This window comes from Drosophila grimshawi, unplaced genomic scaffold (genome assembly GCF_018153295.1).
Source record: "Drosophila grimshawi isolate 15287-2541.00 unplaced genomic scaffold, ASM1815329v1 contig_311, whole genome shotgun sequence".
Lineage (NCBI taxonomy): Eukaryota > Metazoa > Arthropoda > Insecta > Diptera > Drosophilidae > Drosophila > Drosophila grimshawi.
Window position 1 is genome coordinate 30,774,041 of NW_025063098.1, and position 18,262 is coordinate 30,792,302.

The 18,262-nt window shown below is 35.9% G+C and overlaps 2 protein-coding genes across 2 annotated transcripts; both read right to left on the bottom strand.

The window, feature by feature from the left end:
* Window positions 1-16,086: 16,086 nt before the first annotated feature.
* On the bottom strand, window positions 16,087-17,090 carry LOC116806004 (mitochondrial dicarboxylate carrier). The gene is made up of 2 exons (XM_032741649.1): window positions 17,037-17,090; window positions 16,087-16,916 (listed from the first exon to the last, which is right to left on the bottom strand). Exons 1-2 carry the CDS (start codon window positions 17,088-17,090, stop codon window positions 16,527-16,529), a joined length of 444 nt encoding a protein of 147 aa, XP_032597540.1. The 3' UTR covers window positions 16,087-16,526.
* Window positions 17,091-17,315: 225 nt separating this feature from the next.
* LOC116805982 lies at window positions 17,316-17,860 on the bottom strand. The gene is made up of 3 exons (XM_032741480.1): window positions 17,761-17,860; window positions 17,508-17,710; window positions 17,316-17,453 (listed from the first exon to the last, which is right to left on the bottom strand). The coding sequence occupies exons 1-3, from the start codon at window positions 17,828-17,830 to the stop codon at window positions 17,415-17,417; spliced, it is 312 nt and encodes a 103-aa protein (XP_032597371.1). The 5' UTR covers window positions 17,831-17,860; the 3' UTR covers window positions 17,316-17,414.
* Window positions 17,861-18,262: the final 402 nt, after the last annotated feature.

Consider the following 18,262-nt stretch of genomic DNA (forward strand, 5'->3'; position numbering starts at 1 on the left):
GCACAAAAATTATTGAGAAATGCTTGCCTTGAACTGGGATATATATATATATTATATATATATATATATATATATATATATATACAGAATACATATCCCATAAATACATAAATCAACTCGTCCATTATATGTTCTAATAGAGTTTTTTTTTGGCTTTAGTTGTTGCCAATTTTTCAACGAGGAAAAAAGACCCGCGGCTTCTGTTGAAATAGCTTTGTTATTTTTATCGAACAGAGAGAATTCAACTGGATGGATGATAGAAATCCAATGTGAAATGTGGCACAAGCTACAGCTACAGCAGCAGAAATTGCAGCGATTCGTTGCAGTAAAAAGCGTCACAGAAGGCTACCGTAAATTTTGATATAATATCTGAAATTTAATTACGGCTGGTCAGCTCAGCGCAGTTCTCAACTCAGCCTCGACATGCTGCATGGCCATGAATGGACCTGCCGGCTGGACAGCTATCCAGGTAATTTATATTGTGGCCCACAGTGCATTGGCCGTGGCAGGCAACGTCAGTGCCACACATTGTAAAGACCAAAACTAAAAAACAAAACCACACTCACACAAAAAAACCAACTAAAATTAAGTAATTCGCCATACTTTTAGCGCCAAATGGTTGGTCACCATATTATTCAGATAGTAAATTACTAAAATGTATAGTTGTTTCATCTCTAAACAGCAGGGTTTGGAAGTGTATTTCTCCTTTTTATAAATGTAATTCTGAATGATGGAAAATATTTAGAGAAAAAAATCGAAAAAATTACCGTAATTTTAGGATTGTCGCTTAAAGGCAAGCCTTTGTAAATACATAGCCTTTGTTTATACATATATATACATCTTATATTTAAAAATACATAGCCTTTGTTTATACATATATATACATCTTATATTTAAAAATGTTTCTAGAAAAACTTTAAATTTTTTTTCCGAGTGCATATAAGTGTTCTGGGATATCACTTACCCGACTAGAAATGTGTGGAAATGTGTTGGCTGCATTTGCAGATGGCGACACGTACCGACAAGTGGAGGGAAGGAGAGGGAGTCGCGTTGCATATAGATATGTATATAGGTTGGAGATAATGGCACAACTAAACCGACATTTTTGGGCCGCCAAACGAGACGCGACGCGAGGAGACGAGGGGGTTGATTATTTGCGGCTGCAGCGGCACGTTGCAAGTGGCACGTTGTGAATTTCAGAATTTTGAAAACCAACTGAAACTGAAGCTGTGGCAAATGTTGCGCCTCTCAGCGGCCAAAATTGTGTGGGTCATTTTTTGGTCAGGGGCAAAAAGCACGAAAAACACACACACATAAGACACTAATGCACACACACATGCAAACACACACCAGGTGTGAAGTTGTGTGTCCTTGAATATGCCACAAAATCACTTTTTTGTTTAACCTTATTTTTTATTTTTTGTGGTAGCTCAACGAAAACTACGTTGTGTTGTGTAGAGTAGATTTTATTTTTTGAACTGCTCATAGAGTATTGGAAAACGGCAAATGCTATCCTTAAATATCCGCGTGATGCGCGTTCACTGCCCGGACTGCGGCATACTAAACATGCCAGCTTTTCCCGTAGCTAACAGTACACGCAGACCGGATAAAACTGAGACGAGAGCGCTTTCGCTTAAGAGAGCGAGATGAAGAGTATTATTTCGCTCTTTGCTTGCATTTAATGCTGGTATGCTTGGATAAGGTATTGTAAGCCTGTGACATTTGATGAGGCCCTGATTTTGATCTACAATGCAACTTAAGATTCAATTTATCGCCTCTCTTTATGTACAGCTGCGGTCAAAATAATAATAGTATATGGAAAATAATGGTATTTTAAAACATTCCCAGATGAGAAACCAACAATTTTTAATTTTGTAGAATGAAATTTGTCCATCATATTGAGGATTTTGAAGAGGTCTCGATCTTATCACCATAGAGTGAGTCGTATTTCAATCAAATGCTTTAAGAAGCAGCACAACTATTATTTTGACCGCAACTGTATAATTAACAGCTGCCCACTCAAAGAGCAGGACCTGCAAACGAGGGAGCGCTGAAGAGCATTATTATTTGCTCTTTGCTTGCATTTAACACTGGTCGTAAAGATTTAAGCTAGACTGCAGCTGCGACATTGATGAGGCCCTGATTTTGATCTACAATGCAACTTAAGATTCAATTTATCGCCTCTCTTTATGTCTCTCTCTCTCTCTCTCTCTCTTGCTGTAGGTATGTAATTGTACAATTACCTGGTGCTCACTGCAAGTCCTTTAATTGGGTCATTTGGTCAGGGTTGTCCACACCTAAAGCTTTTGCTATGCATAAAAACTTTAACTTTTTTAAATTTGTTGAAGTCCCTTATTCCACAACTGTTGTTGTTTGGCTGTACGCAATGTTGCGTGTGTTGCATGTGCCAGTGGCAATTTCCGTCAGAGTTGCGTGCTTCCGTTTATAAGCCGCACACAAACAGTTCTGTGGCACTTAAGTATCTGTTTTTAGCCCGACGAATGCCTGCCAATGAATGACACCAGTCTGTGATAATATCCCCCATTTTAGTGCAAGCCAAAGGCATCTATTATAAATGGATGCAACACTGTTTTTGGGGCAAACGTGCTTGTCACAACAACAACATATAATTTGCCTCAAATCTTTAGATAAATGCATTACTCTAGTAGTCATTTTGAATGAGTAGAAACTTATTGAGGAAACTATTTATTTCTAAATATTTTTTAGAACATTAATGAAAGTATTATAAACACACTAAACTATATTAAGCTAATTTTAGAAAATTAACCTATATATTGTGAAACTAATTGTAACATTTTTTAATTAATATATTTTTACAAATTAAATAGATTTGTTTTCTTTATGTATGTATCTCGACAGATCCTATTTTCAAATATATAATATAAGAAAATACAGCGTGCATATCTCAAGTATTTAAATATTTGCATGGTTAATGGTCATTTCAACAAAGTGTGAAAACTATTTGTAAATTTTTTTCCAAATTAGTTTTTAAAATGTAAAAAAAAAAGTATAAAACACATATTAGGGTAATTTTATGCATTTCAATAGATCCTATATTAACAAGAATGCGGCACGCGAGTGAGCTCAGTTTTTAAATATATTCTTGTCTTATTGGCAAATGTCATTTTAAGATGTTTTGCACCCAAATGTGAGCAGGTCTGCAAGTGCACTCTTTTCTTATGGCAGGCACAGAGACTAACGAGTAAAAAAAAGTAAGGCAGCGCATATTTTTATTTTTATATTTTTATAGCCCGAACTGGCTTGTAGGCACGTCCACATACACACATATGTATGTATACATATATATCTGCGACGGGTATACGATAACCTATATTCCAGATTTGAAGTCTCTAGCTCTTATAGTCTCTGAGATCCGCGGACATACAGACAGACGTGGCTATATCACCTCGGCTGTTGATCTTGAATATATATACTTTATGGGGTCGGAGATGCTTTCTTCTACCTTTTTTATACATTTTCTCAAAACCATTTTTACCCATTTTTTAATTCAATTCAATTTGCATTTCTTAAGTACTTAAATATTAAATAAAATATAACATAATATAAAATATAATATAAAATGTATACATTCCTTCTATTATATTTCCTCTTTTCAAGTATTTAATCACAAATAAAAAGCTTAATGATTTTCAAATATATATTAAGTATTTTCCTTCCACTATAATTTCGGCTTTAAGATAGATAGGAGGGAAATGAGCGATTAGGATGCGTCTCTACTGCTATGGGTTGTGCTAAATGTTATTTATTATTTAACTTTTAGCAGCCATATATTTTTTTCTTTTTTTCTTTTTGTTTCGTGCTACTTGCCACATTTTTGGGCTGTCAATAAACCAAGTCTCTCTTTCACTTTCATTGCTGTTGTGGCTATGGATGCTGTTGTTGGGAGTTTGTTCGGTGGCATGGAGGCGAGCAGAGAGGAGGCATAAATGGCTAACAGTAAATTAATTTACGTGCGTCACAAGTGCGCTTAATGGCCCAGTGTGGACATTTTGGGGGCGTGGTTGGTGTAGTCATTCACTCGCAAAGAGTTTACAAATCTAACTCTGTCATATGTTTTCAGCTACACTCAGAAAAAAATAGCGCTAAATTTGCGTAACACACACTAAAAATATCACCCTGGATATTACACATATTTTTCTAATTTTGAAATATAGAAATGTAAACCCCCAATGGTAATTTACACAAATTTACGTCGATTTTTTCTGAGTGTACGAAGAGTATTCTATCCATCCTTGTGACATGTGAAATGAGAGTGTGAGCATGTGTGTGTGTATGTGTGCCCGCATTCTAGTAAACAGAGCCTGTCCGTCTCATATGCTTTGGCCATTTGAAGAGTCACGTCCTTTGCCCCAAAGAGCGCTGACATTTTAATTGCATTCAGACAACGCTACAGCTACAGCTTTAGCAACAGCAGCAGCGTCCAGCGATGATTACTGACAGTCAAACCATCAAAACGTCAAACAGTCAGAGGGACGGTTGTAAAAGTTTCAGCCCCTGGGGCCACTGACTTTCTGATTTGCTTAATCCGCTGCGATTGAGAGAGCAACTGAAACGAGAACTATTAAATATTTTAGCAGGCAGCGAGTTTTGTTTTTGTAGCACACAACCACACACACACGCACCCACATAAAGATACACATACATATAGCAAACCCAAGTACTGGCCATTAGGCTCATATAATTTGCTTTCGCCGATGCGCTTTTGCCTCATGTTTTGGATTCACATTGCAGCGCCTGTTTGACTGCTGCCCCTGGTGCATGAACCTTTTTTTTCGCAACTATCTATCTAACTCAAATGACGCCTTTGTAGCCAGCTCTTGGTTCGGCCAGACAATGCACTTAATCTTTAATATGCTCAAAGGCAGCAACGACGACCAAGTCAGCCTCAAATATACGTAAAAGAACCGAGTCGAAAAACAACCATTCGCCATATAAATAAATAATTTGTTGCTGAGCAAAAAAATAGAAAAGAAATGGAATTGAAAAAACATTACATACATATATATACCACGAAATGACATATATTTTTTTAAATACTGGTAAATATATTTCCCTTAACAGCAAGAGAAATTTATCTATCTATGCTAATAATCCAATTGGCTACAAAATATATAGCTATTGAAGTAAACTCTATAAATATATATAATATTCTTATCCATTAGTCAACAAGTAAAATTGAATAATTTAAATTTTAATTATTAATTTTAAACAGCTTTCAGGCGTGTACTTAATTAATTTTAGAAGAGTATTTACTAAGCATTACTATACTTACACATATTTATTATTATTTAACATCTTTAATAAAGCACTAAACTTATTTAAAAAATCCATTATGCTATGAAATATGGCGATTCAAATAACCTCTATAAATATATAAAATATTGTAAATAATACCTCAAAGCCTAATATATTTAATTATATTGTATATTTTATTAATTTCTAAACGAGCAAAAAGCTTTAACTATCCGACTTATACTTAATTAATTTTGTGAATTCTTCGCATTACTTATACCACGAAAATACTCGAATATATTATAAAAATATAAAAATATAATATATAAATGTATTTAATTATTTTCCCCAATCAAATTTATTATAGTTAAATGATAATGAAATATAGCTATTCAAGTAATCTCGATAAAAAAATATATATAAAGTGTATTTATTTTTAACTTATAATTATATTTAGTCTTATATTTTAAATATCATATATGTAATTATATTATATATATTACTCATTTCTGAACAAGTAGAGAGCTTGAACTATCAGGCGAATACTATATGAATTTGACTATAGCATTCGCGTTACGTATACAACCAATATTTTCAAGTATTTTTTTAAGTTCACAGTGATAAACTATAAATCGGATTCTAAGTTGAATGAACTAAAGAGAGTTCAATAACCTAGACATGTGTGCTTGCAACAAAACATTGGCCGTGCTCTTGCTCCTCGTCAGTTGACATAAAATTCTGTCTCGTAGCTCGTTTCTCCACGTTTCGGCAAAGTTTTGAACTGAGCAAAAGGCTCAGGTTTCTAATTTAATTGTACAGCCAGTCAGTCACGAAAAAGTAGAAAACAAAGTTACATGTGTGGACAAATTTGATGTAACATGTTTTATTTTTTATTTGCTGTCACCTTAACAGAATGTCTGAGTGGCCAAACAATGCAGTTAAGCACTGACCTATGTTTGATTTAACCTTTCAATTTACCACCAAACTGAAAATTGTGCTCACCCATGCCTGGCATGGCCTCACATCGATGGGGTCCATTCCTATTTTTAGATCATTACCCACTTGAATCGAATTAAGTCGATTCAGTGAACCAACAACTGTTCGTAGTAATTTTCAGCTAAAAGCTAATTTGTATATATTTTTTTTTACATGTTGACAAAGGTTTAACTTAAAGTATTCCACACTTAATAGCCGCCTCATTATGCACCTTAGAGCCTTGGCGGTTGATGGACACAAGTCATGATTGTGCATACACAATTGGAAATTACAGGGTATACTTGTACATAGGAGAGGCAAAAGTCTCCACGTGTTTGCTCATTGTTTACAAAAGACAAAAGTTCTGCTATACTTCCTATGACACAAGAGAGAGAGAGAGAGAGAGAGACATGTATGCATTCTGTTGTTAGTTTATTGGCTGATCAGCTGACAATATACTTAGAGGAGGCACCGAAATTAATACACACTAATCCAGCAGTTGAAAATAGGAGTGGAACTGCTGTTAAGCGTCAGTCATGGGTCCCCAAAGTAAGCTCATTGAGCGATGTGAAACTGTAATTTTTGACCCCAGACAGCAGTCGTCGGTGTTTTGTTCCCTATTTTTCTTACAAGCTGGGTGGCTGCACTCAAGAATAAAAAAGGTACGATATTGATGCCAAGGTTAACTCATCTTCTTATTTAAAAAGAATATTTCTAAAAGGAAACGTTCCGTCGTTCTAAAACGAGTGTTATTGTTTTCTTTATTTCTAAAATTTAAAAAAATATATATATCTAATTTATTAAGTTTTTTTTTTCAAAGTGTGGTCAAATTATTTCTCATAGTTTTCAGGCCGATTTGTTTTCTGAGTATGCGCTGGAGGATGTCTAAACTGACATTTTAATTAGGAATTGCCCTAGAGCTGCAATGCTGCAAGGCAATGCTTGAATTGTATTAATGCAAGTTACTTAACTTGCACAAATCGGAATTGCAAAGTGCAACATTAATGCGGGGGTCATCGACTGAAGTACTTATTGCACAATCAGGTCATACAGCCAACAGTCCTTGGCCGTGCGAGTGGCTAGACGTCAAATATAATATTTGCCTAACCAATTTGCACAATTAAATTTCCAACACAGGGGCCAAAGGCTTGTGTGGTGCCTTGTGTTGCATTAATTAGGCAGCTGCATTGTTTTCGTTGCTGTTGTTGTGTGGCTTATGCAAGACAACGTAGAACAGATTGAAGTAGGTGCTACAAGACCTTGATAGGGAGTCCAAAGAAGCAAAATAATGCAGATGGCAAAGCTGAGGCTGTCAAACAAAATATTAAAGCTTTACTTTGCTTATTTTAACTATTTATCTAATATTAATTAAAGTCAGACGATACATTCGAAGCATTAGAAAAAATTACGAGGCAAGGAGTTTAAAATTGATAGAAATAGAGGATTCTGAAATGTGTACATAACAAATTGTACAGTCTAATGCCATTTTAGGGCAGTCTTTATTTTCTATGACGCGCCAGCTTTAAAGTAAACACATCAATAACAAGTTAAACACCTGCGCCCAAGCTCAGAAATAATCGTTTAATTACCAGCTGAAAGTTTAATGCTCAAGGCTCGCCGATTGGCTCCGTGCCAGGGGAACCAAAAAAAAAAAACCAAAAAATTAAAAAATTAAAAAAAAAACAAAACCAAATTGGCTCGCGCTTCGGCTGCATTTTGAGTGGGCAACAAAATCAGGGCATTCACATCCTCTACCTATCTGTTTCTGCTTCACATTTCTGTGTTTTGCTTTTCGCAATTTAAATAGTCGCACCCACCCACAACTCTACCCCCAAGCGGTTTCCCAGCGACTCGAACGAAATATGAAAATTTGAATGCTTCTGCCGCTGACTGTGTTTGTGCTGCGATTTTGCTTCGCACTGGCGAGAAGTGAATGGGCGTAAAAACTTTAATTAAAATGGAAACCTTACAATTGCATTGTGACCATGGAGATGGCCGTGCCGACTTTTTAATTAAATTAAAAATGCCACAGTCAGCAATAGGCACCCATCTTAAAGCTTCTCGATTGGAAACTAAATCATTTTTTTACATCAATATTACAAGACAAGTAAACAAAGCGGGTCTGAACCTGTAATCGGAGACACTAATGAAAATCAATAATTCACACACACAATGGGAGAGACTGAGGCGCTTAAAGTGACTTTAATGACAACAACAACAACCAAAACAACAACAACAGCAATAACTAAGTCTGTGCAGGTCATTTATATAAAGGAAAGTATGGGGCAATGAGCCGAGGCACCTTCTGGGCCCTAAGCTGCAGACCTGCTGTCTTTGTGACTGCCACAACAATGCCACGCAGCAGCGGCAGTAGAGTACACTCAGAAAAAATTCACCATATTTTTTAGTAAGTGGAACTAAAAGAAAGTCTTTCTATTTTTTCATTCATCATCATTTTTTATTTATTAGAAAACATTTTTTTTTTCATCAGAGAGGCTTGTGCCAAATCGACAATCCCAAAAATATTACGATTTTATCTATTTTCTCAGAGAATGAGATGATATTAGAAAATTTCACCCTGAAATTTAGAAATGCAAACCTTGGTTTTAGAAAGCCACCATAAATTTTAGAAATGTACTTGCTGAATAATTTCGATTTTTTTCTGAGTGAGGCCCTAGAGATGGGGTACATGTATACATAGAAGAAAAGATGTCTCAGAACATTAAGTACACTATTATAAAAAACAGAGTGCAGTCCAAAAGCATGTGTCTGTCAGACAACGAGCGGTTCAAAGGCTTTGCCAATGCCAGCTTTTTAATTGCTGCATTTGCTTTTGTCTGGCACTGGCTTAAAGCCATTAAAGCTATTAAAGGCATTGAAGCCAGCCACTCCGACAAAACAGATAGCTGAAGTTGGCTTACTCGTCTAGTGTATTAAATAATTGAACATATGAATATGTAGCTGACTTGAGTATTCCCACACTGGCTGCAAAACAAGAGGAGTTGTAGCAGCAGTTTCAGCTGAATTTTCAACTTTCAGCAACTTGTAAATAACATTAAATTTTTGATAAACAAAATAAATCAAGGCAAAATGAGCAAAAAACAAGTATGCCACAGATGTGCATTAAATTTACCCAACACGTTGCAACGCGTGTGTATAATTTTTTCTGTTCGAAAAATGCTACACCCCCCGCACACACACTTACACACACAGCTCCTGCGTCCATCACATTGTTTCGCACCTTGTGGCCCAGGCCAAAAAAATAAAGGTTGCGTTAAAATGAAGCAGCTCGAATGACATGCAAACTTTTCCAATGTGTCAGTGTGTGTGTGTGTACGTGTGTGTGTGTGGGTGCAAGCATTAGCATTTGTCAAATTGCCAATAAAATACCATTGAATGGACTAAATTGACTTTGGCATGACAAACAATTCTAAGCACACAGTCCTGTCATTTCAGACTCGGTATTAAAAACATTTTCATCGCATGACTTGGACTACCATATGTACAATATCACCCGATATATGCGTATACTATATTCATATATATATAGTGAGCTGCTCAATGACTTATGCTCAATTTATGAGTAGTACTCAGTAATGCAAGCATTCATCTAAATATATAATTTTACTTACACTTTAAGGATATTTGAGAAACTCAAATTATGCCACGTAACAACACAACAAAGATAAATATTATCAATTAAAGCACAGTAAGTTATCAAAACACAATAGTTGCGAAAAAAAAGATTAAAATGAATTCCAATTGATAGTAAAAAGTCGTAGTGGTACTAGTCGTTTTTCGCCACTGTACAAAAAATACAAAATAATAATTAATTTCCTATTACTTATATATAAAATATTTATAATCAAATAGCCATGAAATATTATCCGAGAATAAAATTACATTAAGAGTTTACTTGAAGTATTTCTTAAGTAAGTTTTAAGTATTTTATAAATGAGCTCAAGGGTACTCCAGTGTCGGCTCGTTGTTACTAAATATAACATCCTATTAACTTCCTCCTCTTTGTGTAGAAGACCGTGTAAGTCGAGTTCTATGATTTTGACAGTCACGGTGGAAACACAAAAAAACAGGCAGCCAACAAGGACAATATTTACCTTTAGTAATATTGATATTCGTTGCGAAGAAATTGAAATTATAAGAACTTATTAATGACAGCTGCAAATACGAAATTGTAAATTGATTTTTTTGGGGTTCGGTAATTGTACAAATGTTTATAAGTGTTATCGTTATGGTTTACACGAACATCAGCAATAAATCCATACAACAGAAATCCACCCACATGGCAAACAGTCCTCGTTTGTGAACGTGTCCGAGTGTCTGTGATTAATGGCTGGCCATATTTTTAACACTGCCAACAATTAGTGCAAACGAAATCAAATTTAAGCAGCTCTCCCCAACCAGCTGCAACCTTGTGTAATTCACTCGACAGAGTTAGGTTAACTTGAGTCAAAGTTGAAGGAGGCCTGACCAGCAGGCAGTCCCTGATATATAATAATGATGTTTAGGCCGTCAGAAGGCAAAGAAGAAGGAGAAGAAGTGGAGACCCCCTCTCACATAGTGTTGCCATTTTATTTATGACACTTGCACGTAACGCCCAGCAGCAAAGATAATAACATATATACACCAGCATACACACACACACACATACAGAAATTACACTCGCACAACAAGTCTCTGGGGCACAACTTGCCAACAGGCGCAAGGAGCATAAAGCGCTGCCACATGAAAGTAAAAGTAGATGTTGATATGAATGTGAACGTGAATGTGGATATGTAAATGGAACTGGCAAGCAACGACCACTTCGGAGTAGACCACGCCACGACACGCCAGGCCAAATAATTATCTTGGCGCATAATCTCGATCTGATGTTTTTTTGGCAAGCTAGAAGAAGCAAGAGCAAAAGCAACCCAAGCCAAGCCAAAGTGGCAGTCAGGGCCAGATCTTTGCCTGGACAATACTGCTGGCTTTTGTCTTTATGTCTCGACCTCGGCACGAAAATCTCAGATTTGCTGTTGTATGTTTTGCCTTTGAAAATTATGCTGATTATGAGATTGGCCTTTGTCACAATAGGCAATAGGATGATACGCCCACTGGGCGTACTTTGTGCTAAATACAAAAAGTCGCAACTTCAGCGATTTGCCTCTGGGGCCCAGCAGCATCAGCAGCGGCAGCTTACAAGCCTAATATGTTTAATAGATTAATTAAGAGCTCACACAGAACACTCTCCCAACAAATGGCACACAAATGAATAATTCGAATGTAAAATGCATACACTTTCGCAACACATGAGTGCCGGGATTGTCGTAAGCTGCACTCGTTTGAAGACCACTTTCGAGGTGCTAAATTAGCGCACGCATTAAGAGCATATTACTCATACGCAGCGTTGCCCACTTGAATGCATAAGCAGCATGAGCACACGGCCACTTCTACTCAAAGCCCCAAAGGCTTAAAAAAGCCATCAATATATAAATATATATGTTTGTGGTCCATATATATGTATATAAATATACACTCAGGAAAAATCGCAATGATTCGCCGTACATCTGGCGCCAAGGTGTTTGTGTTTGCAGGGTGTTTGTTTTGTGTATGTACTTAGAAGAATTTTTATATTATTTATTATTTTATATTTTGTTACATATATATTATTATTCAAAATTAGTAATTTAAGATTTCAAATTTACAATCATTTTAGATAAGATAGATTCAGAATCAGAAAAGATATTTAAAAATAATCATTTTAGTCTGGCATTGCTTAATATTACAAAATATTTCAACAACAAAAAATAAATATAAAACACCATGTTTTTGACATTGTCGAGTTAAGTGTTTCTAATATTAGGAAAAATGATTTCTTGTATGCGTTCCCTTGCTTTGCCAAATTACACTGTTCCGCCTGGACCGTTGCGTTACTTTTTCTTCTCAAGCATTGTACCACTAATTATTTTTTGCATGAACCGTCTCGAATCCTCTTTAATTATTACAACAGATGAATTTTGAACGTCTTGTCTCGTGAATAATATATTTGCCTGAATTTGTGGTTGGGCATCTTTCTAAAAGTAATGTTGCATATTTTGCTAAGTGTACGAAAGTATGCACATTTACAGCAAAAATCATATACAAATACCTATAAATCCGAACGTAAACTACATAAATTAGAAATTTGTATTTAGACGAACGTTTTCGCATACGGGATGCGGATCACGTGCGCGGCTTTATAACCGCAACTAGGCGAAACCTTTTGCTGATTACAACGTGACCAACGCAACACGAACCGGCAAAATATTTATACACTCAAATAAAAGTGTATAGCTTGGTTGTGTGGTAAAATTATTTTAAATTATTTTTGATAATTGAATAAAACACACGAGCATGAAAACGATTTACGGCAATCGCCCATATTTTGAAATTGCACCAAAGGGATAAAGAATTGTTGACGCGCTCTTTAGATATTATCCGCGCATGCTCCAATGCCAAACAAAATAGTCGGGTACTCTTAGACATACTAAATGGCGAGAATTGACACGTGCCTTTGTTTACACAAAATAATGAAATTTCAACAGCATCCAAGTTCGTGTATATAGACATATATATTTATATATATCTTTTGCTGGAAATTTCACAGAAATGCGTCTAATTTCATTAAGAAACAATGTGGCCAATAAATATTACGAAGCATCAAAGTCCCATTCAAACTTTTGGAAATTCAATGCATATTAATGAGTTATCTTTAGCCGCGAATATTTGAATTGAAATTTCGTTAAATTGTTAGCAAGTCTCTTCGTATAACATCCTTTTAAATGGTGTATATCTGCTGGCCTTGCCCATTTTGCATACCTGAACTTGGCATTTGTTTAGCCAACTTTCATAGAATTTTTTTTTATATATAGCAAACAAAATAATATTTGCCTCTCACAGTAACAAGTATTTATTTTAGCTATACTTTTGACCAGCCTTATATGCAGCAGATGTAAAAACAAAGCTGCTGCAGAGATAACTAAAAAATAAAAATAAAAATAAAAGCAAGTTAAAATATGCAGCTAACCGCACGCTTCACAGCATTTAAATTTCGGTCCATGACAAGGTTATTCTGAGGAGACCGACAACAGAACCCGCTTCTGGGGCAGTTGCATTTCAAGCTTCAAAGTAATTAAATGGCAATTTAAGAAGATGGTGAACAGTAAGAGTTCACTGCTAAAGTTTCTACTCAAAAATACATGCAAAATACTTGTAATCCCAATTTACATAAATATTTATGCTGATGGTGCTGAAATTTGCTGTCCCCCACACCATTTGGCGTTAATGTGCCTTAATCTTTAATGAGCCAAGTTTTGCTAGTCTTGGCCAAAGTTCGGTTTCGGTTTTGGATGCGGTATTTGTCTGGTTTCCCTCTGGTTTTTAGCTTCTAGAGTACGTGTTGCCATTTTAGTAAGCTGTTTTGCCGATGGCGATGACTGAAAGTTGACATTGTAAACTACTCTGGCAGCACTTGGCAACGTAGCTATCAACAGAATGTCGGCTCAAAGATACAGTTGCCAAGATCTAATTACAAAGATAAACTGTTATAGTCATCAGTGTGTGTGTGGCATTTAAATGCCATTTTCGCAATTCGCGAAAATGTATTGCCAAGGAAGGCAATGAAAAGTGCTTTCACTAAATAAAGGCCAACTTCATTCAAATATATAACGAAATTTAATCTGGAAAACGAGTGCAAGGTACTTAAGCCGACTTCAAATATTGTATCAATGACACTAGTTTGAAATACCAATAAAAAATATAGCTTGAAGAATATATTTATTAAATAATAATATAATTATTTACATAATTCACAAAATTCGCTGCAGAATAAACCTAATTTACTTATGTACCATTTTAGTTTAGATTGTCGTGTATAGAGACCGCTGAGTATTCTAATTCTGATCTCCTCCATTGGAATATACTATATTTTTTATTGCTTTGTTAGTCCGTTGTTATTATTATTAAACCACTTGCTTAATTAACTCACCCCTGGCAACAATTTCATTTTTATTTAGTAGATGCCGCGTGCGGAAATAATCGTAAAGGGCCAAGCTAGTCGAGAAACTAGGAGATACTCTGCACAAAGCTGTTTTGAACATTGGTTCACATAATATGAAAATACGATTTTGGTTAATAAAATCAGTGTTTATTTTCCAATCCTATTAACACTTTTACAATTCATTAATAATATATGTTAATTGAAATTGTTTCACTTATTGCGTTCGGATATTGATTGATTCAATTCGATATTCGCAAATCGGAGGCATTTATCGATAAAAATAAAGTAGCTTGATCTGCGCTTAGTAATCTATATATAACATATAGCCTCAGGCATACTTCCTTTTGGCTGTTAAATACTTTTTCGAAAGTCTCCAGAAATATGTATTTTAAACTTTAATGTGCTCCTGTAAAGCATTTTTAATCCGGAGATCGGATAATTTTGGCCAAAGATATTGCAATTGGAAAGTCAACAATTTTTAAAAAAGCGTATGACTCAATTTTGTCGAAATGTATCAGAAAAATTTATTATATATAAATGTTAATGTTTTTTTTCTTGAAATGTATCATTGAATTCTTTTCCCATTTTTATGGGTTCAGAAATTGGTTTATGGCAAAAGAAAAATAAAATTAAATAAAATAAATAGATAAGCTGCTTAATCTGAATAAAATATAACAAACCAGATGCTTAATCTAAGCCTTTCGCCTATTTTACATTTTCAGCCACTATCATTACGCAAAGAGAGAAGGCATTTGTTAAGCGGCATATTTTTTGTTCGCAATTGGCGGTCTTTATTTTCATTAAAGAGCCTAGAGTCCGTGTACTTTGGGCTGACAGTAATATCCACACGAAGATAAGAAAATGCCCTGACTCGACCCACTCCCACGTGGTACGCTTGCTACTTATTTTAATTGCTAAACATTTATCACAACTCCTTTTTTTGACTGCATGTGCGGGTGTGTGTGCTGGTGTGTGTGCTGGTGTGTGTGCGGGTGTGCGTGTGTAGAAATAGTCTGGGCATGCTTTTAGTGGCAATTCGCATTGTTCGCAACTCGCAGCTCGCTTAATCGACTGATTTAGAAGTTTATTGCATTTCCCATGCTCGAATTGGCCAGGGAAATGGCGCCGGACACGAAGGTATTTAAACGCAGTGTCAGTTCCGCCTCACTGCAACTGGGGCTTCTTCAGTCTATGGTGTTCACTTCTTCAGTCTGGCACTTAATTGTCTCTCCAACTGCGAATGGACTTCCGTGCATAAAGCGGATAGTATTGGCTCCGAAAATTAGCGGCAACAGGACATAAAAGCGCCGGCTAAAAATGTGCTTCAGTTTATTAGCCTGCATTTATTTTGCCAACCTTGGAACTATATACGGCTACATTTACTCAATTTATAGTGTCTCAAGACAAGAGCTAAATTTTGTCAAAAATATTTAAGTAATTGTACACCCGCATCGCTTGGCCATCTATCCGTCTGTTTGTATGTCCTTGACCGTTGTTTTAAATAATTATGTGGTCAGTGCATCGTCCTGCTTCTTTTGTCATTGTTATTGCCCTTGCAACGCGTATACACTTTAGCAATGCCACAGAAATCCTTCGATTTCACATATTAATGGCCAAAAAATACACAGTGCTACAAATAATAGATAAATATACATAAATATATAAATAAATATATATATATATATAATTATATATATATTGCCCTTGGGAAATATCCATGAATATTGTGCATCTCAAAAGATGTTTTTAAAAATAAGGCAAAATAAGCAAAATAAACACTCTAATTATTTCAAATTCACGTTCAGATTGGATTCTCTTAACTGAGTCGCGTAAAAGTGTTCTGTTTATTTGTGCAACAGACAAATCAAATACAAATAATCAGCTGACAGTTGTCCTCACGTTTAAGGAGACAATGGCGTCACGACACAAGTTTCACGCCACGACGATGCCCCAAACCCCCAAACAGAAAGGAAAATAAGGCACATACCGCATATGGCAACTAAACACCGCAACACAATAATGAAGCAAAGTAAAAAATGCCATTGGTCCCTCCAGTGCAGTCTTGAAGAATACATCTACCATGCAGGAGTATTCACCGGGACATGCGTTCATGCGACACGTTTTGGCCACATCGATGGGCAGGGTAAGTGCCGTTGCCGTAATCGCCGATATAACCGATACAAAAATGTACGTATATATATATGTAGTGATCCCAAACCTAAACTATTCTAAAAGCTAATATCTACTTTCTTCGCTTTTTGGGCGGAAATTTCACATCATTCTGCAGCCGCACATTGAGCAAATCAGCCGGTGCACCCACAAGACCTCCTATTCCGCCCCCAAATGCGACGAGTAACATCTTGTTGGTCATCGTGGTCGTGTCCACGATTTTAACACCAGCCGTATAAAATCCAAAACGGTTTAACGTATAAGTGTACTGACGTAATAGTGATGCAGAGATGCCATCGTACAGCGCCAATATGACCTGTTCTCGTATTATTTTGCGTGTTGCCTCGGCGAGGGATATTTTCTCCTTTTGCGTCTGGATCAGCACTTTAATCAAATCAAGCTGCCATTGAACTGACCACGCCTCCAAAATATCATCGGGCAACGAGACATTTCGAATTTTGGACTACCTATATTATAAACAAAATGAGAATCTACTGCAAAATAAACTGTCACTAAAAAAAAAAAAAAGAAAAATTGAATACGAAAAGCAACTTGACGTCATCGACCTATTGAAAACTAGCACATTCCACCAGGAATTAATCCTTGCGTGACTCTTGGCCACTTGACTGGGCCCCATCTAACTGGTTAGCATAGCGAAACCCAGAAAGTTCGACCTGTTTTCAAAAATGTCGTATATTCGTATAAGAAAAATTATTTTGAAAACTGCTAGTAACCTTTTGCAAAAATGCACTAAAAATCTAGAACACGCTATGAAAATAAACTTGTTAAATTATAAGCACCTCAATGTACTTAAACTTCACAATATAAATGTAAAAAAAAAAAATAATAATAATACTCATGGTTTAAATGTTAACTGGTTAAATGAGCTGCCAAGCTGAGAATTTAATATAATTCATTTACTCATACTTTACAAGCAAATAATTAGAATCCGACTAATAAGTCAAATGTAGTAGAGGTTTGAATTATTCTTGGACAAGTCCTGTTGGAAATATAATATATACTACTGCAAGTCGTCTAAATTATTATTACATACTCCACAGCGAATTAGCCATACAATAACCGTCATGCCAGCGAGACAACAAAGGCCATCGGTTACCTGAATACGTTGCTCATCTTGTAAATCGTTGACAAATTTATAACAGATATAGCCAAAAGACGATAAGCACACGTTAAACATAACAATACAGATTGCAGCTTTTATGACGTAGAGTGTGGAGACAGAATGTGCCAGGTTTTCTGAAAATAAATTGACTTAAGTTGGGTGCGATGCGATTAGGGAGACTCACCTGGAGGCAAACTATTATCGTCAATCCCCCGTTCGCAGGCACTAATCGGATATGCCGGTAATTTATTCATTTTTTTTATCAATAATCAGTTCTAATATTAATACTAAGTTTCATATTTTCGATAATGTATTTTTATTTTTTTTTTTTTTGAGTGAGAATTCAACGCACGCCATAATTCGATTAGCTTGTGCTCAGTTCAAAATACCTGAATACCTAATCATTTACACCTGATTTACCAAAAACACAGCAGCAGCAGCAGAAGCTCCAATAAAAACCTTCCCGGGTAGGTCGGAAAAAAAATGCTAGCAAAACGATTGCGACACGCAACTGACGCAACTCCAAACGCAAAACACGCACATTTTGATTATGCTAATGATTTACTCATTGTTCTTATTTTTGTTGTTATTGCTGACCAGGCTAGCTCATAAATATTTTGACATCTTGGAGAGCGGAAACGGATGCAGAAGTATGGCATGTCCTTCAGGTGTCAAAGCTTGTACAA

Excerpts from the sequence above, each read along its gene's own strand:
- LOC116805982 (XM_032741480.1), bottom strand. The coding sequence starts at position 17,830 with ATGAATAAATTACCGGCATATCCGATTAGTGCCTGCGAACGGGGGATT. Across the intron at positions 17,711-17,760 it reads CGATAATAGTTTGCCTCCAG|AAAACCTGGCACATTCTGTC; the intron begins GTGAGTCTCCCT and ends ATTTATTTTCAG. Across the intron at positions 17,454-17,507 it reads TATGGCTAATTCGCTGTGGA|GACTTGTCCAAGAATAATTC; the intron begins GTATGTAATAAT and ends TATTTCCAACAG.
- LOC116806004 (XM_032741649.1), bottom strand. The coding sequence starts at position 17,090 with ATGGGGCCCAGTCAAGTGGCCAAGAGTCACGCAAGGATTAATTCCTGG. Across the intron at positions 16,917-17,036 it reads GGATTAATTCCTGGTGGAAT|TCCAAAATTCGAAATGTCTC; the intron begins GTGCTAGTTTTC and ends TAATATAGGTAG.